The 20,802-nt window shown below is 33.7% G+C and overlaps 1 protein-coding gene and 2 long non-coding RNA genes across 4 annotated transcripts; 2 read left to right on the top strand and 1 right to left on the bottom strand.

The window, feature by feature from the left end:
* Positions 1-403: 403 nt before the first annotated feature.
* On the bottom strand, positions 404-12,072 carry LOC110733614 (synaptotagmin-5-like). 2 transcript variants are annotated; one of them, XM_021913679.1, is made up of 13 exons: positions 11,606-12,071; positions 11,359-11,463; positions 11,214-11,264; positions 10,987-11,107; positions 5,580-5,701; positions 5,087-5,188; positions 4,772-4,846; positions 3,383-3,462; positions 2,875-3,025; positions 2,567-2,797; positions 1,673-1,966; positions 1,436-1,549; positions 404-1,005 (listed from the first exon to the last, which is right to left on the bottom strand). In XM_021913679.1, exons 1-13 carry the CDS (start codon positions 11,708-11,710, stop codon positions 859-861), a joined length of 1,698 nt encoding a protein of 565 aa, XP_021769371.1. In that variant the 5' UTR covers positions 11,711-12,071; the 3' UTR covers positions 404-858. The 2 variants fall into 2 exon arrangements, with proteins under 2 accessions (XP_021769371.1, XP_021769372.1); XM_021913680.1 differs by lacking the exon at positions 4,772-4,846 and having other exon boundaries at positions 11,606-12,072.
* Positions 5,796-9,990, top strand: LOC110733615. Its single transcript, XR_002513658.1, has 2 exons — positions 5,796-7,512; positions 9,595-9,990. It is a non-coding gene; the product is annotated as an uncharacterized LOC110733615 (long non-coding RNA).
* A 2,882-nt stretch (positions 12,073-14,954) lies between the features above and the next one.
* On the top strand, positions 14,955-15,790 carry LOC110733613. The gene is made up of 2 exons (XR_002513657.1): positions 14,955-15,058; positions 15,220-15,790. It is a non-coding gene; the product is annotated as an uncharacterized LOC110733613 (long non-coding RNA).
* Positions 15,791-20,802: the final 5,012 nt, after the last annotated feature.

The following is a 20,802-nucleotide window of genomic DNA, read 5'->3' as shown; positions in this document are numbered from 1 at the left end:
AAGATCCTTCAAGGCTTCAACGATTTCCAATGTTAGACTTATTTTAGTATAAATATGAATGCCGTCTTCCAATGTAAATCATCAAACACTCAATAATAATATTGTTTTAAAGTTATGTGTTTATTAATTCTTAGCAATTTTAAATCCTTTCTAAAATTTGCCCAAAAAATTATTATATAGATCAAAATCGTAGTATATTGGATGTTGTTAGATTTGTCAAAATTTCAAAATTTTAAAATTATTTTAATTCAAATTATATTAAATATATACATAGTCAAAGATTTGTATTAGAGATCGTGAAAGTCAAAAGAGATGAGGGGGATTGGGAAGGGGATGGTGATTCGGGGGAAAGTGGGAGGGGTGATGACAAGGGTGGTGGGAGGGCCAACAAAAGGGGGCTGAATTTGGCGCCGGCGGGGTGGTGGGGGAAGGGTATTTTTTTTATTAATGCATGAAAAAGCACATTGTATGACTAATGCTTTATATTCATATGATCGAATTTTTCATATGATCGAATTTTATACATGACGTGGAAATCAGATCACCTTAGCAGAAGAATAATTGAACAAAAACTCCATAAAATTCTATGTACATAATCTACTGTGTTTGGGTTTGAACTTTTGATATCTCTGGTCATTACATCTATACCAGTAAATATCATTTACCACAAAGAATGACCTGAGTCATGCAGAAATTTAATCACTTGGTCTCACCATAACATATATTCCACGGAAGTTGAACTGAGCTTGCACTTTTTGTTAAGAGTCATATGCTCAAATGAGGGAGGAAAGTCGAGGAAACGTTTTGATATTTGTGTACCTTTCGAGCACTCCTTTCACAGCGTCGTGCTTTTCCTACTTAAACATCCCTCATTATTGGCTGAGGAGTCCACTTCAGATGCAAGGCTAGCCTTCCGGATGTTGTTCCGTCTAGATCAAAGATGTCGTAGAGATCCCCTTCCAGCAGTACTCTAGTAAGTGTCATGATGCATCTTCCCATATAATTCTGCAATATTAGATAGAGATAAATTATTTGAATTTTCCAGAGAGCGATCTGACTATTTAACATCATATGAAACAACAATTTGCCATCAACATTGGATACATGAAATAAGTTTTTTGTTGCCGTACAATACAGAAGAAGTATACACACTTTAAGTCTTTAACCGATGCAAACTAGAAATATCCTCTTTGCAACTGTGTGGTAATGCTGAAAAAAACTCTTGTAATTATACAAAGGATATGTGTAAGTAAAATTTTTTTTAAAAAAACCATAAATAATAAATACTCTGTAATTTGGAAACAGTGTGAATAAGGTACTTGAGACTTGATAGCAACTGGGCAACAGAGCATTGCATTGATGTCCTGATGATAAATGTAATAAACTACTTGTGGACTAGTAGAAGAAACGGTAAATTTCAGGCTAATGAACTTACCTTTCCGATTGTGTCATGATCATACACCTCAAAAATAAGTAGTTCGTGCAAAGCATCCTCCACAACAAAGTCAAAGGTTTGGTTCCAAACAGGATTTAGAGTTTCATTTAGAACCTGCAATTGAATAGAGAAATTGGTTAAGCATGCAGCAATTTCTGAAGAAAAGTCCAACTGCAAGCCATAAATTAAGGCAGTAAGGCACAATAATGCAAACACTGATCAATAATGAATACATACTCTAGTTTTCATTTTTGTTCCTGCCTTCTTCAGTGACACAGTCACATAAGGATCAGACTTTCCAGTCAGATCCATAACGGGCAAATTTTCTGCAGATACTACTGTTACAGAAAGCACCCCTCGAAGGATGACCTCATGCTTCTTTTCACTGGTTTTTCTTTCGATATCACTGACATCATCCTCAGTTGTGTCTTTCAAGACTCTTTCCACATCCGTCAGCGGCACAATAGAGGAAAAAGGATTTAGAATCTGATTTTCAGTGCCAAATGGACAATATAAGAGCTCCAGATGCACCTGCATTCCGAAAGAAGCCAAGTGAAAATTAAGTCTCCTCTTTCTCAAGCTTCTCTAAAGCCTCACCACGAGGTTTATAAAAGAAGGCAAGAAACTAAGAATTGAGAGGATTGAACCAAAAATAGGAAACATTTGTATTTCAAATCTTGTATACTATCACCAATATACTTCTAACAGATGATTTCAATATCTCTACTCTTAAGTAGTTCAATCATTCTCATTCATTATACTTTTATATCCTGCTACCTTATTTAAAAAAAAAAAAAAATCTAAGTATCAGATAAGAAAATGAAACTAAATTTCACTGACTTGCACCTCCGAAAATAATAGATAATATATGAGCAGGATAAACCAATAATTTAAAAATAAATAAATAAGTTCACAAGCTATTGGGTTGCTGAACACAATGTCAAAAAATGTGGAGAAGCAATTTGATACAACATTGAAAAAATTTAGCAAACACTCTCTTCTGTTTTCACCTCCTACTTACAGGAAACAATTTAATTTCATTTCCATTAGTTTTCTGACTTTTTACGTTGTTCATATACAAAAACCTAATAGAAAGGAAATCAGTAAAGATTTGTGAGACAGGTTCCTTACCTGACCTCTATTTTTTTTATCCCTCTGAACCTTCAGGTCCTTGACAAGATTCAACCATTCAATTTTCACTTTACCAGGCTCAAGCACATTAATTGGTATTTGTGCACAGCCAATAAGTTGAGGAGGCTGAAGACCTTCATCATCATAGACTCTAACAGTCAAATGTTGCGTGGCTGGATCCTCAACTACGAAGTCAAAACTCTCATTCCATATTGGATTTAGTTGATTGCTCTGAAGAAATGCTACAAAGTCATCGAAGATAAAATAAAACATTTGAAACTAGAGTAGAGAATAGAACACAAACTTACAATAGTTTTACTTTTTTTGGTTCTGTTACGTAATGGGCGTATGAATAAGGAAGCAAAAGGATCAGACTTCCCAATGAGATCTTTATTTGACAGATCTTTAGCTTGCACCAGTTTCACCTCTAATATTCCATGAGGCTTCAATTCCAAGTCACTGCACGAGAAAAAGTTCACACACAAAACTATCATCAAACTCAGCTTTCAATAAAGCAAATTCCCCTCCAAAGATTCAATTTATGTTTGAAAAAAATAAACATTCCAAAGCCTTTTTTTTTTCAATCGGTCATCATCTCAATATGGTTACATTTTTTGGCTGTCCATAGCCAATTTTATATGCAGCGCCTTAGTTAAGGTCTCTTGAACTTTACTATTGACACTAGATAAACGATTGATGGGTTCATTTGAACAATTTTACGGACATAAGCTCTATTCTTTAACCTATTTATTTTTAAGAAAAAGGAAATGAGGATGAAGCCTTCAAAAGAGAACATTAAGAGCAAACAGCACTTGCCTGTAATCTCCAGGTATAATTGGTATTATCTTACGAACTGGCCACGTTATAGAGTCTTCTATAGCATCTCTTATCATTTCCTGCAAATTTATAGCCAGATTTTCAGGTTGTACGGCTCAGTAGCTTAGAAGTAAATGTGTAAGGCTTTACATACATGATACATCCTATACAATAATGTAAAACAATCAAATTAAGAAACTTTTAGGGAACAGAAAAACAATGAGTTTAAAAATGTTTTCAACAAAGAAAGAATTATGATCAGCCTAATGAGTTTTTATATATTTTTTTTGTTTATTTTTTTTACCTTCTAATCACAAGGATTGAACAGAATATCTTACTGAAATTTCTAGACATAGTTAAAGGTACATGCATGCTATGTGAATATGTGATTGTAGTCAAGCTCTAATGAAAACAACTCTAAGCCAATATCATTGTCCCACAAAAAAAAAAAAAGGAAAATGAGAAGTATTTTTTTATTTTTAAAAAAGCTATGAAATAGTTTAACTGTTCATGCCTAATACTAAAAATCTTAAGCCATTTTCACAGTGCTGCTTGTGCTTCTAGGCTTGAGTGCTTGACTGTCTGATCCTCGCGGGAGGCATGGGATAATGAAATGGTAAAGTCAGGATTATGGTGACAGGATAGGATCTAAACACGACAATGGAAATAGCAAGAATAACACGCAAGCGTAGCCCTTGTAATTGGAATGATCTGGGAAGGCTGTCCTATACAAAAGCTTATACCCATAAAATAGAAAATATGATTCCCAAGGACCCCTAGTGGCCCTATGGAAAACATCTGTGTGAAATATAGCTATCATTTTATAAAAAAGACTACTGATGGCAAGTTAAATAAGTGGTAAACAAAACCGTAGCTAATGTAGCTTGACTCGAACACACAAAAAAGGGTAGTTAAAGAAGTGACATACAAAAGGGTAACAACTGTACTTTGCTATTGGTACTAATATTACAGAGTACTAAACAGGAAACATGTAGGGCAAAAAAACTCTCTTTCTCTCAATGCTCCTCTATTGTATTAAGTTATAATGCAGGTAGTGCATTACACAATTTATGAAGACAGGATTCCAAGAAACTGTAACCCTAAACCCCAAGCCGTATGTACCCCACACTACCTCACAGTTCAATAAAATTGCTGATGAATTGACAGCGATTTTCTCTTAATTTTGCTCTACCAAAAGAATAGGCTTCCCATAAATACACTTTAAACACGCCAAAAACCATAATAATGCATGACTAAGAGATTCAGTTGAGCAAAAACCATAACAAAGAACATTGATGCTACACAATTTTCAAAAGATAGCAGGATCTATTCAACAGATCAGCAACAAACCAACAAGAAGCATAATTTACAGAAAAAATAATTTCTTACATCAATGGAATCAGAAAGTCCTGGAACCATGGACATGTCACCACCAATAACTTTAAGTTTAAAATCCAAGTCTTTCTGTGTTGAATCAAACAGATGGGTCAATTGACAGAAAATCAACGAACCTAATAAAATGCTCAACTTTGAGTCAACTTTTTTGAAATGTTAATATCCATTTCTCATTTGTAAATTTTCTGATATAGATGCCAATATATCATCTCCCATTTATAATGGAAGGCATATAAGGATAAAGGTCCTCGCAGAAAAGACAAAATAATAGAGATAATATATATAGATATCCAAAACAAAAACCCCTACCTTTTCTCTTAGTGAATAAGATACAGCGCCAAAACAAGGAAACTCGTTCACGAGAGGCTTGAAAATTATCCTGAAGAGCCCAGTAAAACCTATATTTTTAATCTAAATAAGCACATCAAGAATAAAAACATCAATGAGCAAGTGAGAAACCATTCGAAACAATAAAGAATCCAAACTATGAAGATATGAATTATTTAGAAAAAAAGATATGCAGAAGATTTCAATAAACAGTAATTAACCTGTGAAAATAAGGTCACAATGACTGGATCAAAACTTTCTAAATCGTGCTATCCTATGTTCCTAACTCTTCTTTGATATAAATTTGGGGTTTTGAAGGAGAGACAATTGAGGATGTAAGCTCATACATGAGCATTTCGGTGTATAAAAAACTTGTGCTCGTACAATTATATAGTGTACTTCAGTATATAACGCATCATATTATCATCGTAAAGGCTACTCCTACAGCAAAGAACTGAAAAGGTTACAAATGTACCTGTATAGGTAGTGCAATACCAACATGAGTTTTCACATCAAGCACAATGTTTGGATTACCATCCCACTGCATCTCTATTTCCATGACTATCTCCCCAGGTTCACTATCAAGAATGCAAATTCCTGAAAACCCAATTCATCACGCATTGAGAAAAAAAAAAAAAAAAAAAATCAGCATTAAATACTTAACTATAAGAGTAGTAACATGTCATATTACTAGGGGTGAGCAAAGACCCAGGGTACCCGGTACCGGACCCGGAACCGGTTAGGATCCGCCGGGTCCGGACCCGGAACTGGTCCCACCGGTTCCGGGACCGGGTCCAAAATGTCGGACCCGGTTGTAACCGGTTCCGGGACCGGGTCCTAAAATTTCGGACCCGGTACCCACTGGGTACCCGGTTTAAACCAATTCCAGTTCCGGGTACCCGGTCCCGGATCCAGACAATCCGGGTACCCGGAACCGGTACTGATTTAGTTATAAAAATTTTTTTTGTTTTTTTAAAAAACCCAACAATTATGGCCCAATATTCCAGATTTTACCCTAAGTATATAAAGCAAAAAAAAAAAAAACCCTATTCTATCCTCTCACTTTCTCACCCTACTCTGCTTCTCTGCTACAGTGGTACTCACCACTCTCACACTCTCGCTCTCCTCTTGACTGTCGAGTGTCGACCACCGTTCACCGTCGAGCGTTCACTTCTTAATTCCTCCAAAGGTAATTTTTAAACTTTGCATATCAAATTATCAATTGCGAATTTGCGATTATGTATTTATTCGGTTTAGATCTGAAAAACGAAAGCTAATTTTTAGGGTTTTAATCATGAATAGTGTTAATTATGAAAATTACTATTAAAGATGAGTTTGAATCATGATAAAATTACAAATTACAAGTACAAATTAGTTAAACATTCAGATTTGTTCCTTCCCTTGAATTCTCTAGTATTTTGGGTGAATATAAACTCGATTGTGTTGATTGTGCTTCTTCCCTTTCGTTTTAACTTATGTTTTTTTTTTATAAAAATCATATTATCGAAGAAGAATCGTGGGGTTTAATACTTTAATGGGTTTAATCGTTTATTCTCAGATTTCGCAAGTTTAATGGTTTTTATTCTGTTTATTTTGCTATTTTTTAGGCATTTTTATTGCGTAATCTATTGAATTACTGATCTTTCAGTTTCTAGGTTTTACTTTGATATGTTGTGATGTTGTCATTGTGTCAAGTGTCTTGATCTGTTTAGTCTCAAGGTTTAATGTATTGATGTTGTTCTGCTTCTTTGCATTGCTGTTGTGTTGGTGTCAAGTTTCATGAATTGATTTAGTTTATGGGTTTAAGCTATTTCTTGTTTTATTGAGCTGGTCTTTTCTGAAATTTGTAGTTGTGGAGAAAGATGTAGATGGTGATGCATGTGCAGGAACTACAGTTGGATTTCTATGTAGAATTCTGCTTGTTTAAAAGGTTTTTATAGAGGAGAAAGTGTTTCAACAACTAAAGGAACCTTCTTTTCATAAGATTAATTACCATTTTTTCTTTATTAAGTTCCAATTCCTTTTTGTATTCTTCATGAAGATGATGTACTAGGATCTGTGCATATTGTCTCTCCTTTCTTTCTTTGTGTTTATGTGAGTGAGACAATATCAGTTCTGACTGTTGTATGTATTTGTGTAATGCATATAATCACTCTCACTTTGTGTAATGTTTATGTCTTATTAAAGTTTAATTTGTTCCTATTTCAGAACTATGAGCAATACCGACAATTCGTCAGTCCCTATGGATGATGAAAGTGAGGTTGGAAACGAGAATGCAACAACCAAATCAACCAAGGTTGGTGACAAGAGGAAGTCTGAATACTGGAACCATTTTTGGGATTTTAGAGATCCAGTAACCAAAAAAATTGTTCAAGTCAAATGCAAATATTGTGAGAAAATGCTAACAGGTAATACTAATAATGGAACTTCTTCATTAAAGAAACACCTTGGTGCATGTTCAAAATACCCTCCAAATGTAGACAAAAAGCAAAAACTCATTTCTGTTTACAAGTCTCCTGAATCTGATGCTACTATAGTCTCTAATTGGAAATTTGATGAAACTGCTTGTAGACTTGGTTTGGCAAGAATGGTTATTGTTGATGAACAACCATTTTCTATTGTTGAGCGTGAAGGTTTTAGGTATTTTTGTAGTGTTGCTGTACCTCAATTTCATATACCTTCACGTTTTACAGTTGCAAGAGATGTGAAGAATATATTTGTTTGTGAAAGTGGAAAATTAAAGAAATTAATTGGGTGTTTGAAATCGAGAGTGTCACTAACAACTGATTGTTGGACCTCCATTCAAAATTTTAATTATCTTTGTTTGACTGCTCATTTTATTGATGATGATTGGAAGTTGCATAAAAGAATTTTAAATTTTCAATTAATGGATAGTCATAAAGGTAAGGAAATTGGAAAAGTTGTGGAGGCATGTATTCTTAAATGGGAGATTGAGGATCGATTGTTTTCTTTAACTGTTGATAATGCTAGTTCAAATGATGTGGCGGTTGGATATTTGAAAACACATTTTCATGATAAACTTGTTTTGGAGGGTTCATTTTTTCATATGAGATGTGCTTGTCATGTTCTAAATTTGATTGTGAAAGATGGTTTATCTAGTGTGAAGTCTTCGATTGCTCGAATTCGTGCTGCTGTTAGATATGTGAGGAGTTCACCTTCTAGAGCTAAATTGTTTGCACACTCTTCTATGTTGGTTAAAGTTTCTTGTAAAGGTTCAGTTTGTCTTGATGTGGCAACTAGATGGAATTCTACCTTTCTCATGCTTGAAACCGCATTGAAATTTGAAAAAGCTTTTAATAGGTTTGCGGAAGATGATCCTGATTTTAGTAGGGAACTCAAGGATGGAGTACCTACACAAGAAGATTGGGTAAATGCTAAAGTGTTGTCTTTGTGTTTGAAATTATTTTATGAGTCTACAAAGAAAATGTCGGGTAGTTTATATGTTACTACAAACTTGTATTTTCACGAGGTTTTGGAGGTGTTAAGTTGTTTGATAGAATGGGAAAACTCTACAAATATGGATATTCGTATTATGGGTAGACAAATGAGGGAAAAGTTTGATAAGTATTATGGGGATCTCGGTAAAACTAATATCATGATGTTAGTTGCGGTTGTTTTAGATCCTCGATATAAGCTTAGGTTTTTGAAGTATTCTTTTAAAAAACTTTATCCTAACGACTTTGCCAAAGTCGATGTTATTTGTGACAATTTGTATGACAATGTTCAGAAGTTATTTAACCATTATGATGCTATTATTGCTTCTTCCTCTTCCAAGAATAATCGTAATATTAATGTTGCCAATGTGGATAATGGTTCTGAAAACTTGAGCTCTTCAAATAGTGAGCAAATGAAAAAGTTTTATGATGATTTTGATGAGGAAGAAAGTGATTTTATTGTTGAAAAAAGTGAATTGGATTATTATCTTGAAGAAGCTCGGGAGAGAAGGGTTGAAGGGGAAATGTTTGATATTTTGGGTTGGTGGAAAGAAAAAAGTGACAAATACAAAGTATTGTCAACATTGGCTAAGGACATTTTGGCTATACCAATTTCTACGGTTTCTAGTGAATCCGCATTTAGTACATCGGGTCGCATACTTGATCAATTTCGTAGTAGTTTGGGGCCAAATATGGTGGAAGCTTTAGTTTGTACTCAAGATTGGTTAAGGGCGTCAAATGTATGCATTGATATTGAGCGCTTCCTTGAGGATGTTCAAAAATATGAAGAAGGTAATACACTAATACTTCTATTATTTTGTATATTTATCTATTTTATTTCTCTAAGTTTATTACTTATATTGTTTACTGTTTTTTTTAGAATTGGATGGTAGTGACACTGGCATCACACAAGTTAATGAATTTGTTGGAAATAATTGATGTGACAAAGGTTTGTATAATTGTATTCTTAATTATATTGTATGAAAAGATATCAAATGACAAATATTCTAAGGACATTTTGGCTTTTGTTTATAGGGAATTTGTGCTTCCTTGTTGGCTGCTGCCTCTTTGCTTTGTTGTCTGCTGTATGCTGTCTTTCTCCGTTGCTTAGATGGTTGCTGACTTGCTGCTGGTCTTGTTGCTGGCTGATGGTGTGCTCAGCTGCTGCCTGCTGATGGTGTGCTCAGCTGCTGCAGTGCTGCCTGTTGCTGCCCTTCCTTTTCTTCCCTTTTTTTTTCTGAACTTTTATTTAAGTAGTTGTTTTGGTTATGTTTGGATGTTTGGACTTTGCAGCATTGTTGAAGTTTGTTGTACTGATATTTTAGGTTGTTGAATTGGTACTTTTTGGCTTATTAGTTTGTAATATTTGTATTTTGAAATATTTGTATTTTGCTAGCCTCCAAAACTAATTTAGGGATATTATTATGTTAATATAACTAGCCTGCAAAATTCCATTATATATAATAATATATTATATAACAATTATAAAGAAAAAAACAGTATTTTACTACGTTGAATAATACCGGGTACCCGGTTTTGGAACCGGTTCCTACCGGGTCCGGGACCAGTTCCAAAAAATTTGGATCCGGTATTAACCGGTTCCGGGACCAGTTCCAATTCTTGGGACCCGGTTATAACCGGTTCCGGATCCGGGTATTACAAATATGACCGGGTACCCGGTCTTGCTCACCCCTACATATTACCTAGTAACAACCTAAAATATTGACACTAAAAGGATCTGAAGTTCAACCATTAAACTGAGCTCACACATAGCCTAAAATATAGGCAACTGTGCAACAGAGCTTGCATTATACTGCTTAGGCACTCTAATTAAGAGTGCTGCCAAGACATCACCATTCAACACCCAACCATGAAAAACATTGATCATGATCAGGACCACAATTAGGGCCAAGAGAAGCTAAACAGCATCTACTTTATTGGACATGATAATAAATCAAAGAAGCATATAATGGTTCATGAATTATATCTTGAATGTCAAAACACTGTTGACTTGTTCTAATATTTCCGATATCAAGAGCTTCCAGCATTTAAGAGCTTACAGGCAATTGCTAATCATCATTCTCATAGCTGACATAACCTCTGGTGGGTAGAACACTAGAGAAAGTAATATAATGATCATTTAAAGAAGAAACAAATCTCATATATCCTTGAATAAAGTTGAAAATGGTTCAATTTCAGCTAATTGCTAAATTTTCCAAAGTGTCAAATCAACTGCTTCTCAATAAACACCACATCAAGTGATAGAAAATATAACTACCTCACTAAATAAACGTGTACAATATAAACAAAAATCAATTACATTCTCCAATTTATGCCACAAAAACTTTCATCAAGAGACAAAATACTTTGTATACCAATTTCGATTCAGCACCCGATGTTTCAGAAACTCACAATCAGCACACTGACCTGTAAACTGAGGGGCCACAGTTCCAAGAGTCAGCTTCTTAAATGTCATGGAGGCTAATATGACAGGTCTATATTGCTCAAGAATCGGTTCCACCGTGCTCCTAATCAGCTCTGATGCTGCCTAATTAAACAGCCAAAACTCACACAATTATTTCCAAATCAATCACAATACATAGTTATGAGTCTTTTATGGCCAATTTCAATGATTGCAAGATGAAATAACTTACTTCATTAATATAAGGCCATAGTTTCTCTAACTGAGTATTAAGCCATTTTAGCTGCAATTTAACAGAACCCAATATTATTTCATTTGTTGCCATTTTAAGCATGTTCAATTCTCCAAAACAAGAAGATTGCAACAATCTAAACCACCTTTTCCATTTGAGGAAAGATAACCCATGGTGGGTATTGCTCAGGTGTGAATATCTTCCTAGCATCCTCCACTGTCATCCTAGAGAAAGCAGCCACTGTTGCAGCCTTAAGCAACAATAATCAAAATTTTAATGCACAACAACATAAACCCATCAAACAACAACAACAAAAATTTGATCTTTGGCAACAAAAACAGATTATAAATTGAATTTGATTGCATTAAGATAGGTAGGAGGGAGAAAGAGACCAAATCGGTGCGGCGTTTGGCGCGTATGTTCTCATAATACACCATAGCCATGATCAATCCAATACCAGAAGCAACACCAAGAACAATTCCTAAAACAAAACCCATTTTTTAGCTGAAAATAAATGGGTTTTGATCAGTTTGGTAAAATATGCTGAGAATTTGATGGGGTTTAATTTTAATGATGTGTTTGTTCATTGAGACATTTTATCGAACAGGTGGTGAGCATTTAGGAGAGAGAAAAGGGAAGAATCCAAAAGAAGGTGTGAAGAAGCGAGAATGTACGAACGTGATTATGTGAATTAATTTAGGATTAAAAAAAAAATGTTGATTATTAAAAAAAAGAAATATTCTGCTTTTGGGTTTGTGTTGTTAGTTAATTTAGAGGGTGTATTCCAGTTTTAGCAAAGGTAGTTTTTATTGTTGGAGAAGTTACTCCATTGCCACCTCTTTTTGTTTTGCTTGATTCTTTAACTTTCCCTTTTTATACCAAACAAGGTGTTTGTTTGTTGTATGTTGTATGTTGTCTACTTGTCCAAGAGATTAGTTTTCACAAGTCACTGCTTTGAAAACATTAGTTGGTTTTGATGGTACATAATATATTAGACTGTGTCAATAACTCAATGTAGTATGAGCTCCTACGGTCATAATTGCTAAAGCGGATAATTTTTTACTCCGTATGCGCAACTTTTTTAACCAATCAAAGTTTTTTTTTCATATAAAATGCTAGAAGAAATACATTTAGGGGTGGACCTTTATTTAACCAATCAAAGTATTTTTAAATTGTTCATTATAAGTAATTTGATGTCTATTTGTTGCATATAGAAAGTTGTGGCATAGTGGTTAAGTATTGTTATTTTTTAACAAAAGGCTAGGGGATCAAACCTTGCACCACCTAATTTTTTGACGAGGATCCGCCATTGATTCTTAGCACAGTATTATTTATGTTACTTGTCTAATCGTCTATCTTAATTAGGTAGTCAAATTATATATCATCTAAACTAGTCTTTTGACTTGTATAACACAGGAGTTGTTAATATTAAAAAAAGGTGGAATACAATGTGTTTTTTCATTATAATTTTTTTCAATGAGAAATAAGTTAAAAATTTAGGGAGAGGGAGAGTGAATGTTGAAACATACTCGATATAAAATTTAAATTACGGGGAATATAAAAGAGTTATCATCAAATGTATATTAGTTTAGTATTGAAAAAAGGGGGGGGGGGTTGGAGGATGAAACGTAATTCGTACTTGTAATGCTTGTAGTTTAAGTTTTTATCTTAAATGTTAGGTATAAAAATGTCTAAAGTTTTTATTTTTTTTTATTTTTTTTTTAACAAAGTCTATAGTAGCTTTGAATAATACAACTTTGCTTATATGACTACTTCAGTACTTTGTGAATGTCTAATTGCTCATATTATATCTAGTATGGTTTTAAGTTCCAATGTTCACTTTCATTTATTAACAAATGATAATAATTTCTTAAAAGATATTTGAAATTAAAATCTTTCAAATTTAATACCCCAGTTATACTAAACAAGCCCCAGTGAACATATACATTCATGTGTTTCCAAAAAAACAAATTAATAAAGAAAATTAAGATATTAAAACAAACGTAGATCACTTTACCTGGAGACAAAGCAAAGTAAAATGAATATCGTACCATCTCTAGTTATGTAGTGTGTGGGAAAGAATTGGATACTTTGTTTTTTCTTGTCAATCTCAATTCATTCGATCTTCTTGGAAGAAAAAAAAATACAAGTATGACTGTATGAGAGTGGCCATTTTCCAGACACTAACCCACATTTGTTGCCAGATAAAACCTTACACGCGGCAACCCTTTGTAATGGATTAGTGTTTGTACTGTATGTAATCATTAATAAAGAGACACTTTTTTGTTTGTTTGTTTTTCTTTTGGTCTTTTTGTTTTCCTTTAATCTTAAGATAAAAAATAATAATAATTTTAAAAAATATATAAATAATAAGGAGAATGACTTTGTTTGAACATCAACCCTCATGGTTTTTTTTGTCCAGTATTTACGGGTCAGACACTTTAAAAGTGAAGGGGAAGTATTAAGATACTCACCCTCAACGTGTCTCTAGTGGGATTGAAACCTCAACCTCAAGAAATGTACATCCTTACCACTACACCAAGTTTATCTTGGTAGAGATACCTCAAGTAGTTAAGTGTGAGTGTGTGACTACTTGGGGAGTATGTATAGTGTATTTAATAAGTAGTTCATACTAAGGGTTTGTTATAATTTACTGAATTGAACTAATTGGAGCTGAACTGAATAGAAATAAATTGTTTATGAGAGAAGGAAATTAGGAAATGAACTGAACTAAACTGATTGGAGCTTAATTGAAAAGAAATGAACTGAAAATAAACTGAAGAGAATAGACACGAAGCATATGGCAAATAATTTCGGACAAAACAAGGAGATATATGTGGAGAAAATAGTTTTAATTCATAATAAATAAAATTATGAATGTTTTGTTTAAAAAACACACATTAATAAGAATCTGAATATATTTTATTTGATAATTTATTTTATTTATGATCAACACATAAAAATAAGACCAAAGGTATAATTTATAGATAGATCAAATCAAATTAGAGTAGACAAAAACTAAACTAATGACCTATTGACCTCGAATCATTAGAAGGAAAAAAAAAAGCGGGGTTGCTAAACGCATCAAATTGAAGATCCATACAACGTTTCTCGAGAGCATTGTCAATATGGGGGCCCAAGAATCAAAGTGTCATTCACTTGGGCCATGGGCAGCTCAGGCCCAATCATATGATTCATGAATGGTGGTAGTACAATTGTGAGTGTGACTGGGTGGTTAAAGTGACTTGCACAGTGATTTTCAATGGTTCATGCTTAAGAATGCATAGTCATATAGGGCTTAGAGCACCCACATCCCTTGTAAGTTGTAACTTTATAATGACACATTATTATTATTATTCTCGAGCTACCTGAGCTTGCGTCAACAAAAAGTTACATGCAAATCGATTTGTTTTTATATGCTTAGCGATATATATATATATATATATATATATATAACTTAAATTCTCCACAAGTAAAAATTATAAAAGTTATATATTATGATAATACTTATTGAGACGGATCCAAAAAAATCATACATGAATATATTTTTTCTTATATATTATTCACAAAAGACGGTCAAAGGAGAGGTGGTGAATAGTGTAAAAGTCAAAACGGGTCAAGTAATAAAGAACGGAGGAAGTATAAATAATATGAAGTATAATATAGGCATATAACATAAAAAAGAGGTAATGGACATTGGTGTAAATAGTAAGTGGGAATACATAAATAATAAATCAATAAATAATAAGTTTACAATAATACCTTAGTAGTTCAGGGTTATCTGGTCAGGCTCCAGGCTCCAGAAGAAGACAATATTATTAAGATTAGCAAAGAGGTATCTTCAGGTAACTGGTTCCCTGGGTTATGTTATCCAAAATCATACTTTGTATCTCTAATCTCTGGTAATCTAGAGTAGGGAAAACTTTGCTTAACCTAGGCTGAATCCCTGTATAGAGTTGTGATACTCATGTTTTCCATGTCTTCCTTTCCATTCCCGTTAAAACAGCTGAAACTTTGAAGCCCTGAAGCTAGCTTCCTGCCTCCTTTGACGAAGCCTCCTGCTTAAACCAGAAGACCAGATCTAAAGCGTTTGACAAACATTTGGCCAACCTTGATGCTTTTGTCCAGGAGACCAATTTATTTGGAGAACTACAATATCAAACTTGCCATGTCCATGATACCAAATTTACCAAGCTCTTTCTATGTTTCCAGTCCACTGAACCTATGTAGCCACAGTATGCCTTGATTTGTCTTAGTTTGTTCTGCACTGTTATTCAACTGTTCGAAAACGTTTACCGCTGTAACTTTTCATAGGGTTTGAGTTGATAATTTTTCCATCTTCCTATTTGTTTCCCAAAACTTAGTGCTGAGTGTTTTCCCTTTAGTTGTCATTGCACTTTAATACCCAGATCATAATTCCTGTAGTTGGGTAAGGTATTGATAGTTTAATCAGTGCTATGCTTCCGGCATTTATCTCATTGCTGCCATCATTTACCTTTACTCTTTTTGCCATTAATTCGACTTTGTGCTATTTATTCGACAGTCATACTTATTTAATTGTAGGTTGCTCTTGCAAATTTATTAACATTTTGGCTTATTTATTTTGCTGGTTTAGTCACCTGAAAGTTGGTTTATGTTCTTTTATGTTTTTAAAGAGGGGTGCAGCAATTGTTTTAGACATGATGTCTATTAGAATTAATAGAAAAGTTCTGTTACTTTAAGATTATATAGCTTTACTGTGAAGTGTAATGAAAGTGGTAGGTTTATCTACAGCTATAAGAGATCCAATACAAGCTTTAGAGTGTGTATATGTTCTACATTAGGGTTGTGGCCTGTGGGTCAATAATATGATGAAGGTAAGTGGGATTGTAGACAACTGTAAATTCCTGTGACAAAAGCCTGAAGTTCGTATTTAGAATCTAGAAGGATTAGACCTCTGTTTTTGGTTTTGCAATTGGGAAATTGTCTCCAGTACTTGGGGTAGACTATCTTATCTGTGGTGTGTTCCAAGCAGCTGATAACAGTTGCTTTATGTCGTCTCTCTTGCTCTTTCTCCCAACTCCGTTGAACATACTCCAAACTATTCTATAATCCTTAGTCCATACCTATCTTCTCATCCTTTACCTGCTTAGGATCTACCTTGGTCTAAATTGTTATTTTGCGCGATAGGGTACATTTGAAGATGTTATGTTATTGACCTTTCGGTCCTTTTGAGATTTAAAGGTTAGCTTGTTTTGTCAAGCTCTAGTAGGATCCAGGGATTAAGACCTAATTTTCAGACTAGTGAGATTTACGATGGAAGATTTTGTTTGAGTGGTGTCATTTTGTACCTTGCTTAAGGCTATGTTAAGTTCTGCTTCTTTTTTTTCCTGCCTTGCTTGTGGATTATATGTTTTAAAGTTACTTGACTTTTAACTTTTTCGGCTACCGTGATTCCTTGTGGAGATATGTGCCCTCCCCTCTTCTCAAATAACATAAAACTACCTACGATGTGGGAAATGTTTTTGATTGCTGAGGAATATAGTTTTGTGTATTTATCTGCAATGGGCAAGCTTTTCTGGCTCGTTTGATTGGCGATATAAACGGGGGAATGAAAATGAGGTGGTCTATTTTTGTTACTGAAGTCTAATCACTTTCACTTAGCACTCATCATTTAAAGTGATTATTATCCCCATTTATTCGCTTACCTTACGAGTTGCTAGTGCTTAAGAAGAGAATATTTCATGTTTGCTGGAGTCCCTGCCTTTGTGTAGTATATGCTATTTGCAATTAGCATAGCTGGGCTTGCCCCTCTTCTTCACCCAAAAAAAAAACATTTTTTTTTTATTAATGGTAAAAATGTTGTTCCTATTCTCATTCTCATCTATTTATTACCTACGTACCCTCCCTAGGTAATAAAATGGTGGAAATTCACCCCTAAATATTTACATTATCATTTTCTTTAAGTGAGTGTAAATAACATAAAAAATTATATTAAATTATTTTATAAATTAACAAATTACGTGATGAAATAACCGAACTTTGGGTCTTATTTAACCATAGCAATAATACTAAAAACAAAAACATAAAAAAATAAAAATAAAAATCTAAATGAATCTAGATATTTGAGTTATACAAACAGAAAAACATCAAAATAATCTATTTTGAGAAACATACGATTGTGATTGTATAAGTTCCCACCGTGCGTAGATGTTCTGGAGATTTCCATAGCCAAAAGAGTAGAGAGAATTTTTTTTTTCTTTTCTTTTTTTTTTTGAATTGTTAGGAACGAGGGAATTGGAGAGAAGCAAAAAAAAGTTTTTGACAAACGTAAAATTGATATTTCGTACGGAGGAAATAAGGCTTAAGGGTAAGAATGAACCCTAATATTTGGTCGAAATTTGATTTTAGTCTCCACGTTTGACTTGTTTGGTTTTAGACTTAATTTAGTCCCTTAATGACTCAATCACCACTTTGAGTGGTCATTTTGCTAATTGTGCCAAATATAAGGGACTAACATGTTAACATGGCGGAATATTTTGACACATTAGGGACCTGCAACAATGACAGGGCAATGGGAATAATTAATTGGGAAGCTTCTTGCGTACGCTACACTAACGAGGTAAACATTAAGAAATTAGGATCTGTTCACATTTACTAAAATGAGCTGAACTAAACTAAACTGATTGGAGTTGAACTGAATTGAACTGAATAGAGCTGAAATAAATATTTTATGAGAGAAGAAAATTAGGAGCTGAACTAAAATGAATGATTGGAGCTGAACTGAACTGAACTGAACTAAACTGAAATTAAGCTGAAATGAACATGCCCTTAGTGGGACACTTGGACAAATAATAAAAAGGCAGGAACGAAGAGTTATGTTAATTGAGTGAAAATTAATCTTGGTGAAGTTAAACAATGGTTAAACTACTTGGGAGCGCACAAAATGACTGATGTACGTTAAAGTGAGCAATAAAAAAATCATTTCTACCAAAAAAGGTTGGCGCCCTTTCATTTCTTCTCCCTTGTTCCAAAAGAAACCCTGCCATTTTCGGAGCTTTAAGGAAGGCGATTCATCAGTCCGAGGTGTGATTTCGACTTGATTTCCATTAATTTGTTAGGTACATTACTCTTTTACTATGGTTTTTTTTCCCGAAATTGTGTGAAATTTTTCTGGTAATGTTAGGGTTTAGGGTTTTATGATGATCAGTTGATTTTTTTATGTTAAATCTTTTGTTTGTTATAAGTAAAGAAGGTGTTAGTTTGCTTTCGAGATTAGATTATTAAAATTTGTTGAAATTTCTACTTCCTTGTTGAAATGAAACATTAGAACTTCGTTTGAAGTAGCGTAAAAAACAGGGGATGTTGTAGTTTGAGTTTGAAATTGGTTTTATGCTCACTGTTGGTTTTTATTACTTAGAATAAACGTACATTGGCCGACCATGATGAACTTCGCCCAGTGTCGTCCATGTTTGACGTGTTGCAACTTCACGTTTTTCCTCGGCTTAGAGACTTTGAAGAGGAATAAACCATTTATTGTTTCTCGCAAGAGTACCCTCTGTCACAATCCCAGTTTGAACATAACTCTCAACAATAGCAAACTATGTCAACAGAAGCATTGCAGAATAAAGCTAGAGCCAAACAAATGGACATATCAATTAAAGAAGAAACATTAAGAGATAAATTAGATAAAACAATTTCTTATTCATTCATAGAACTTAAATACATAAAGTAGCATTATTATTACAACTACTCCTTAATTGACAACTTTGTTAATCAAAAAACACCAACACACACTGCTACTAATGCAATTAACACCCACACTTCACACTTGAACCCTACAAAAACCCTTCCATTTTTCTTTCAGCATCAAATACTCTGTCTACATCTTCCTTGCATACTCCTTTGCTACATTCATCTTCACCTTTGAGGGGCTCAACATCAACACTTAACATCTTTTTATCTTCCAAACAACCATAATATCACATCTATCTACCAGTCAGTATGTCTTTCATCAAACCACTAAAAAACCCTATACCCCCTTCTGTTAGTGTCTGCATCATAATCGAGCCATGGCATGAACATCATCCCTGGATTATCTTTAGTCCTTGACAATGACAGACTACAGTGGCAAGTTGTAGCACTGCCAAATGAATCCCTAGCTATTGCTAGACATTTCCTCAATTCAGAAACTGACATTTTTTTTATTTTATTTTTTTTGCAACCACTTTCAGGAAATCTCTTGATCAAGAACAACTTCACAATCTCGAGCCTTTCACTTGGTTTTACCATAACATATATTCCATAAGAGTTGAACTGAACATGCGCTTTCTGTACTGTTCGAGTCATATCATGCATGATAAACATGCTAAAATAGAGCCGACAATGGTCGTATTTCATTTTGTTCTCGTGTTGTTATTCACAAAATCTATCAAACACTATATAAAAGTTAGAATAGTTGCATAATCTGACCAATTTATTAAAACGGTTTGTTTTTTGGTCTCATTTTAATTTGTAATATGAGACATCTTACACATACACAACATGAATAAAATATAAAATAAAAAAAATAAACTATCCAATTACAATTAATAATTAAAGATCCTAAGCTTATTGACAATCGAGACGAATACCAGCAGAACAAAAATGGAATCAAAACAAAAGATTCGCGATACATGGACCGTAAAATAGAAGTTATGGTGATATATATGGGAGTAATGGGACCAATTTATTTGAACCAACCATTTCATTTCTGTTATAGATCACACAGCATATTGTATTGTATCATGATATAGGCTAATGGCCAAAATCAAGTGATGGACAGATACCTCAAATTGTTGTGTATAACTAATTCATTGATTATTATTTATGTATTACCATAATCTATAGAATATTCACATCGCATCTTTAATGCTGTGATAAACTAACTATTTTATTAGATGTTGATGGGACATGGGAATATGATTATATGAGACAATATGAATATATATGTCATTGTGTTATTGGCTTTAACCTACCAAGATATTTTCTCTTTCATTACATACTTTACTATAAGTTTTTTTTGGTGGGAGATTAAACTTACGTACAATACTCTATCTAACGTAAGCTAACTTGGGAAGATTATGAAAAACCAGCTAAATTCTAAAAGTACTCATTTTTGGAAATTTTTTACTAAAAAGGAATAAAATCTTTGGAGCTATGGATGTACTCTCTAATGAAATTAGTGGTTACATTACTTACATATGTCGTTTAATAAATATTTTGATTTTTATACTATTATTCTGTTAATTTGATTAAGAATAATGTATTGTGATTTAAAATTATGAAAGGTTTTTCTCGAATGTAAATATCTAACAAATGACCAAAGCAGCTAATGACTAAAAGCTAATTGTCAAACATGACTATTATTGAGAGTAGCACTGTCAAAACGGTTTGACAGTTCGGGTTCGGTTCGGATTGAAATCGGTTCGGTATTAAATCGGGTCGGTTTGAAATCGGTTTAAATGTATCACGGGTCGGTTTCAGTTCGGTTTAAATAGTTATCGGTTCGATTCGGTTTCGGTTTATTCTTGAGCGGTTTTAATTCGATTCGGGTTGTAAACGGTTCGGG

The sequence above is a fragment of the Chenopodium quinoa genome, unplaced genomic scaffold (genome assembly GCF_001683475.1).
Source record: "Chenopodium quinoa cultivar QQ74 unplaced genomic scaffold, ASM168347v1, whole genome shotgun sequence".
NCBI lineage: Eukaryota > Viridiplantae > Streptophyta > Magnoliopsida > Caryophyllales > Amaranthaceae > Chenopodium > Chenopodium quinoa.
The sequence above is the reverse complement of the archived record's forward strand: the minus strand, read 5'-3'. Positions and strand labels throughout refer to the sequence as shown.

What these genes read in the sequence shown, in the direction of transcription:
- LOC110733614 (XM_021913679.1), bottom strand. Translation starts at nt 11,710, where the DNA reads ATGGGTTTTGTTTTAGGAATTGTTCTTGGTGTTGCTTCTGGTATTGGA. An exon ending in ATTATACCTGGAGATTACAG is followed by an intron (nt 3,026 to 3,382) that starts GCAAGTGCTGTT and finishes TTTCTCGTGCAG; the next exon opens with TGACTTGGAATTGAAGCCTC. An exon ending in GAACAAAAATGAAAACTAGA is followed by an intron (nt 1,550 to 1,672) that starts GTATGTATTCAT and finishes ATTCAATTGCAG; the next exon opens with GTTCTAAATGAAACTCTAAA.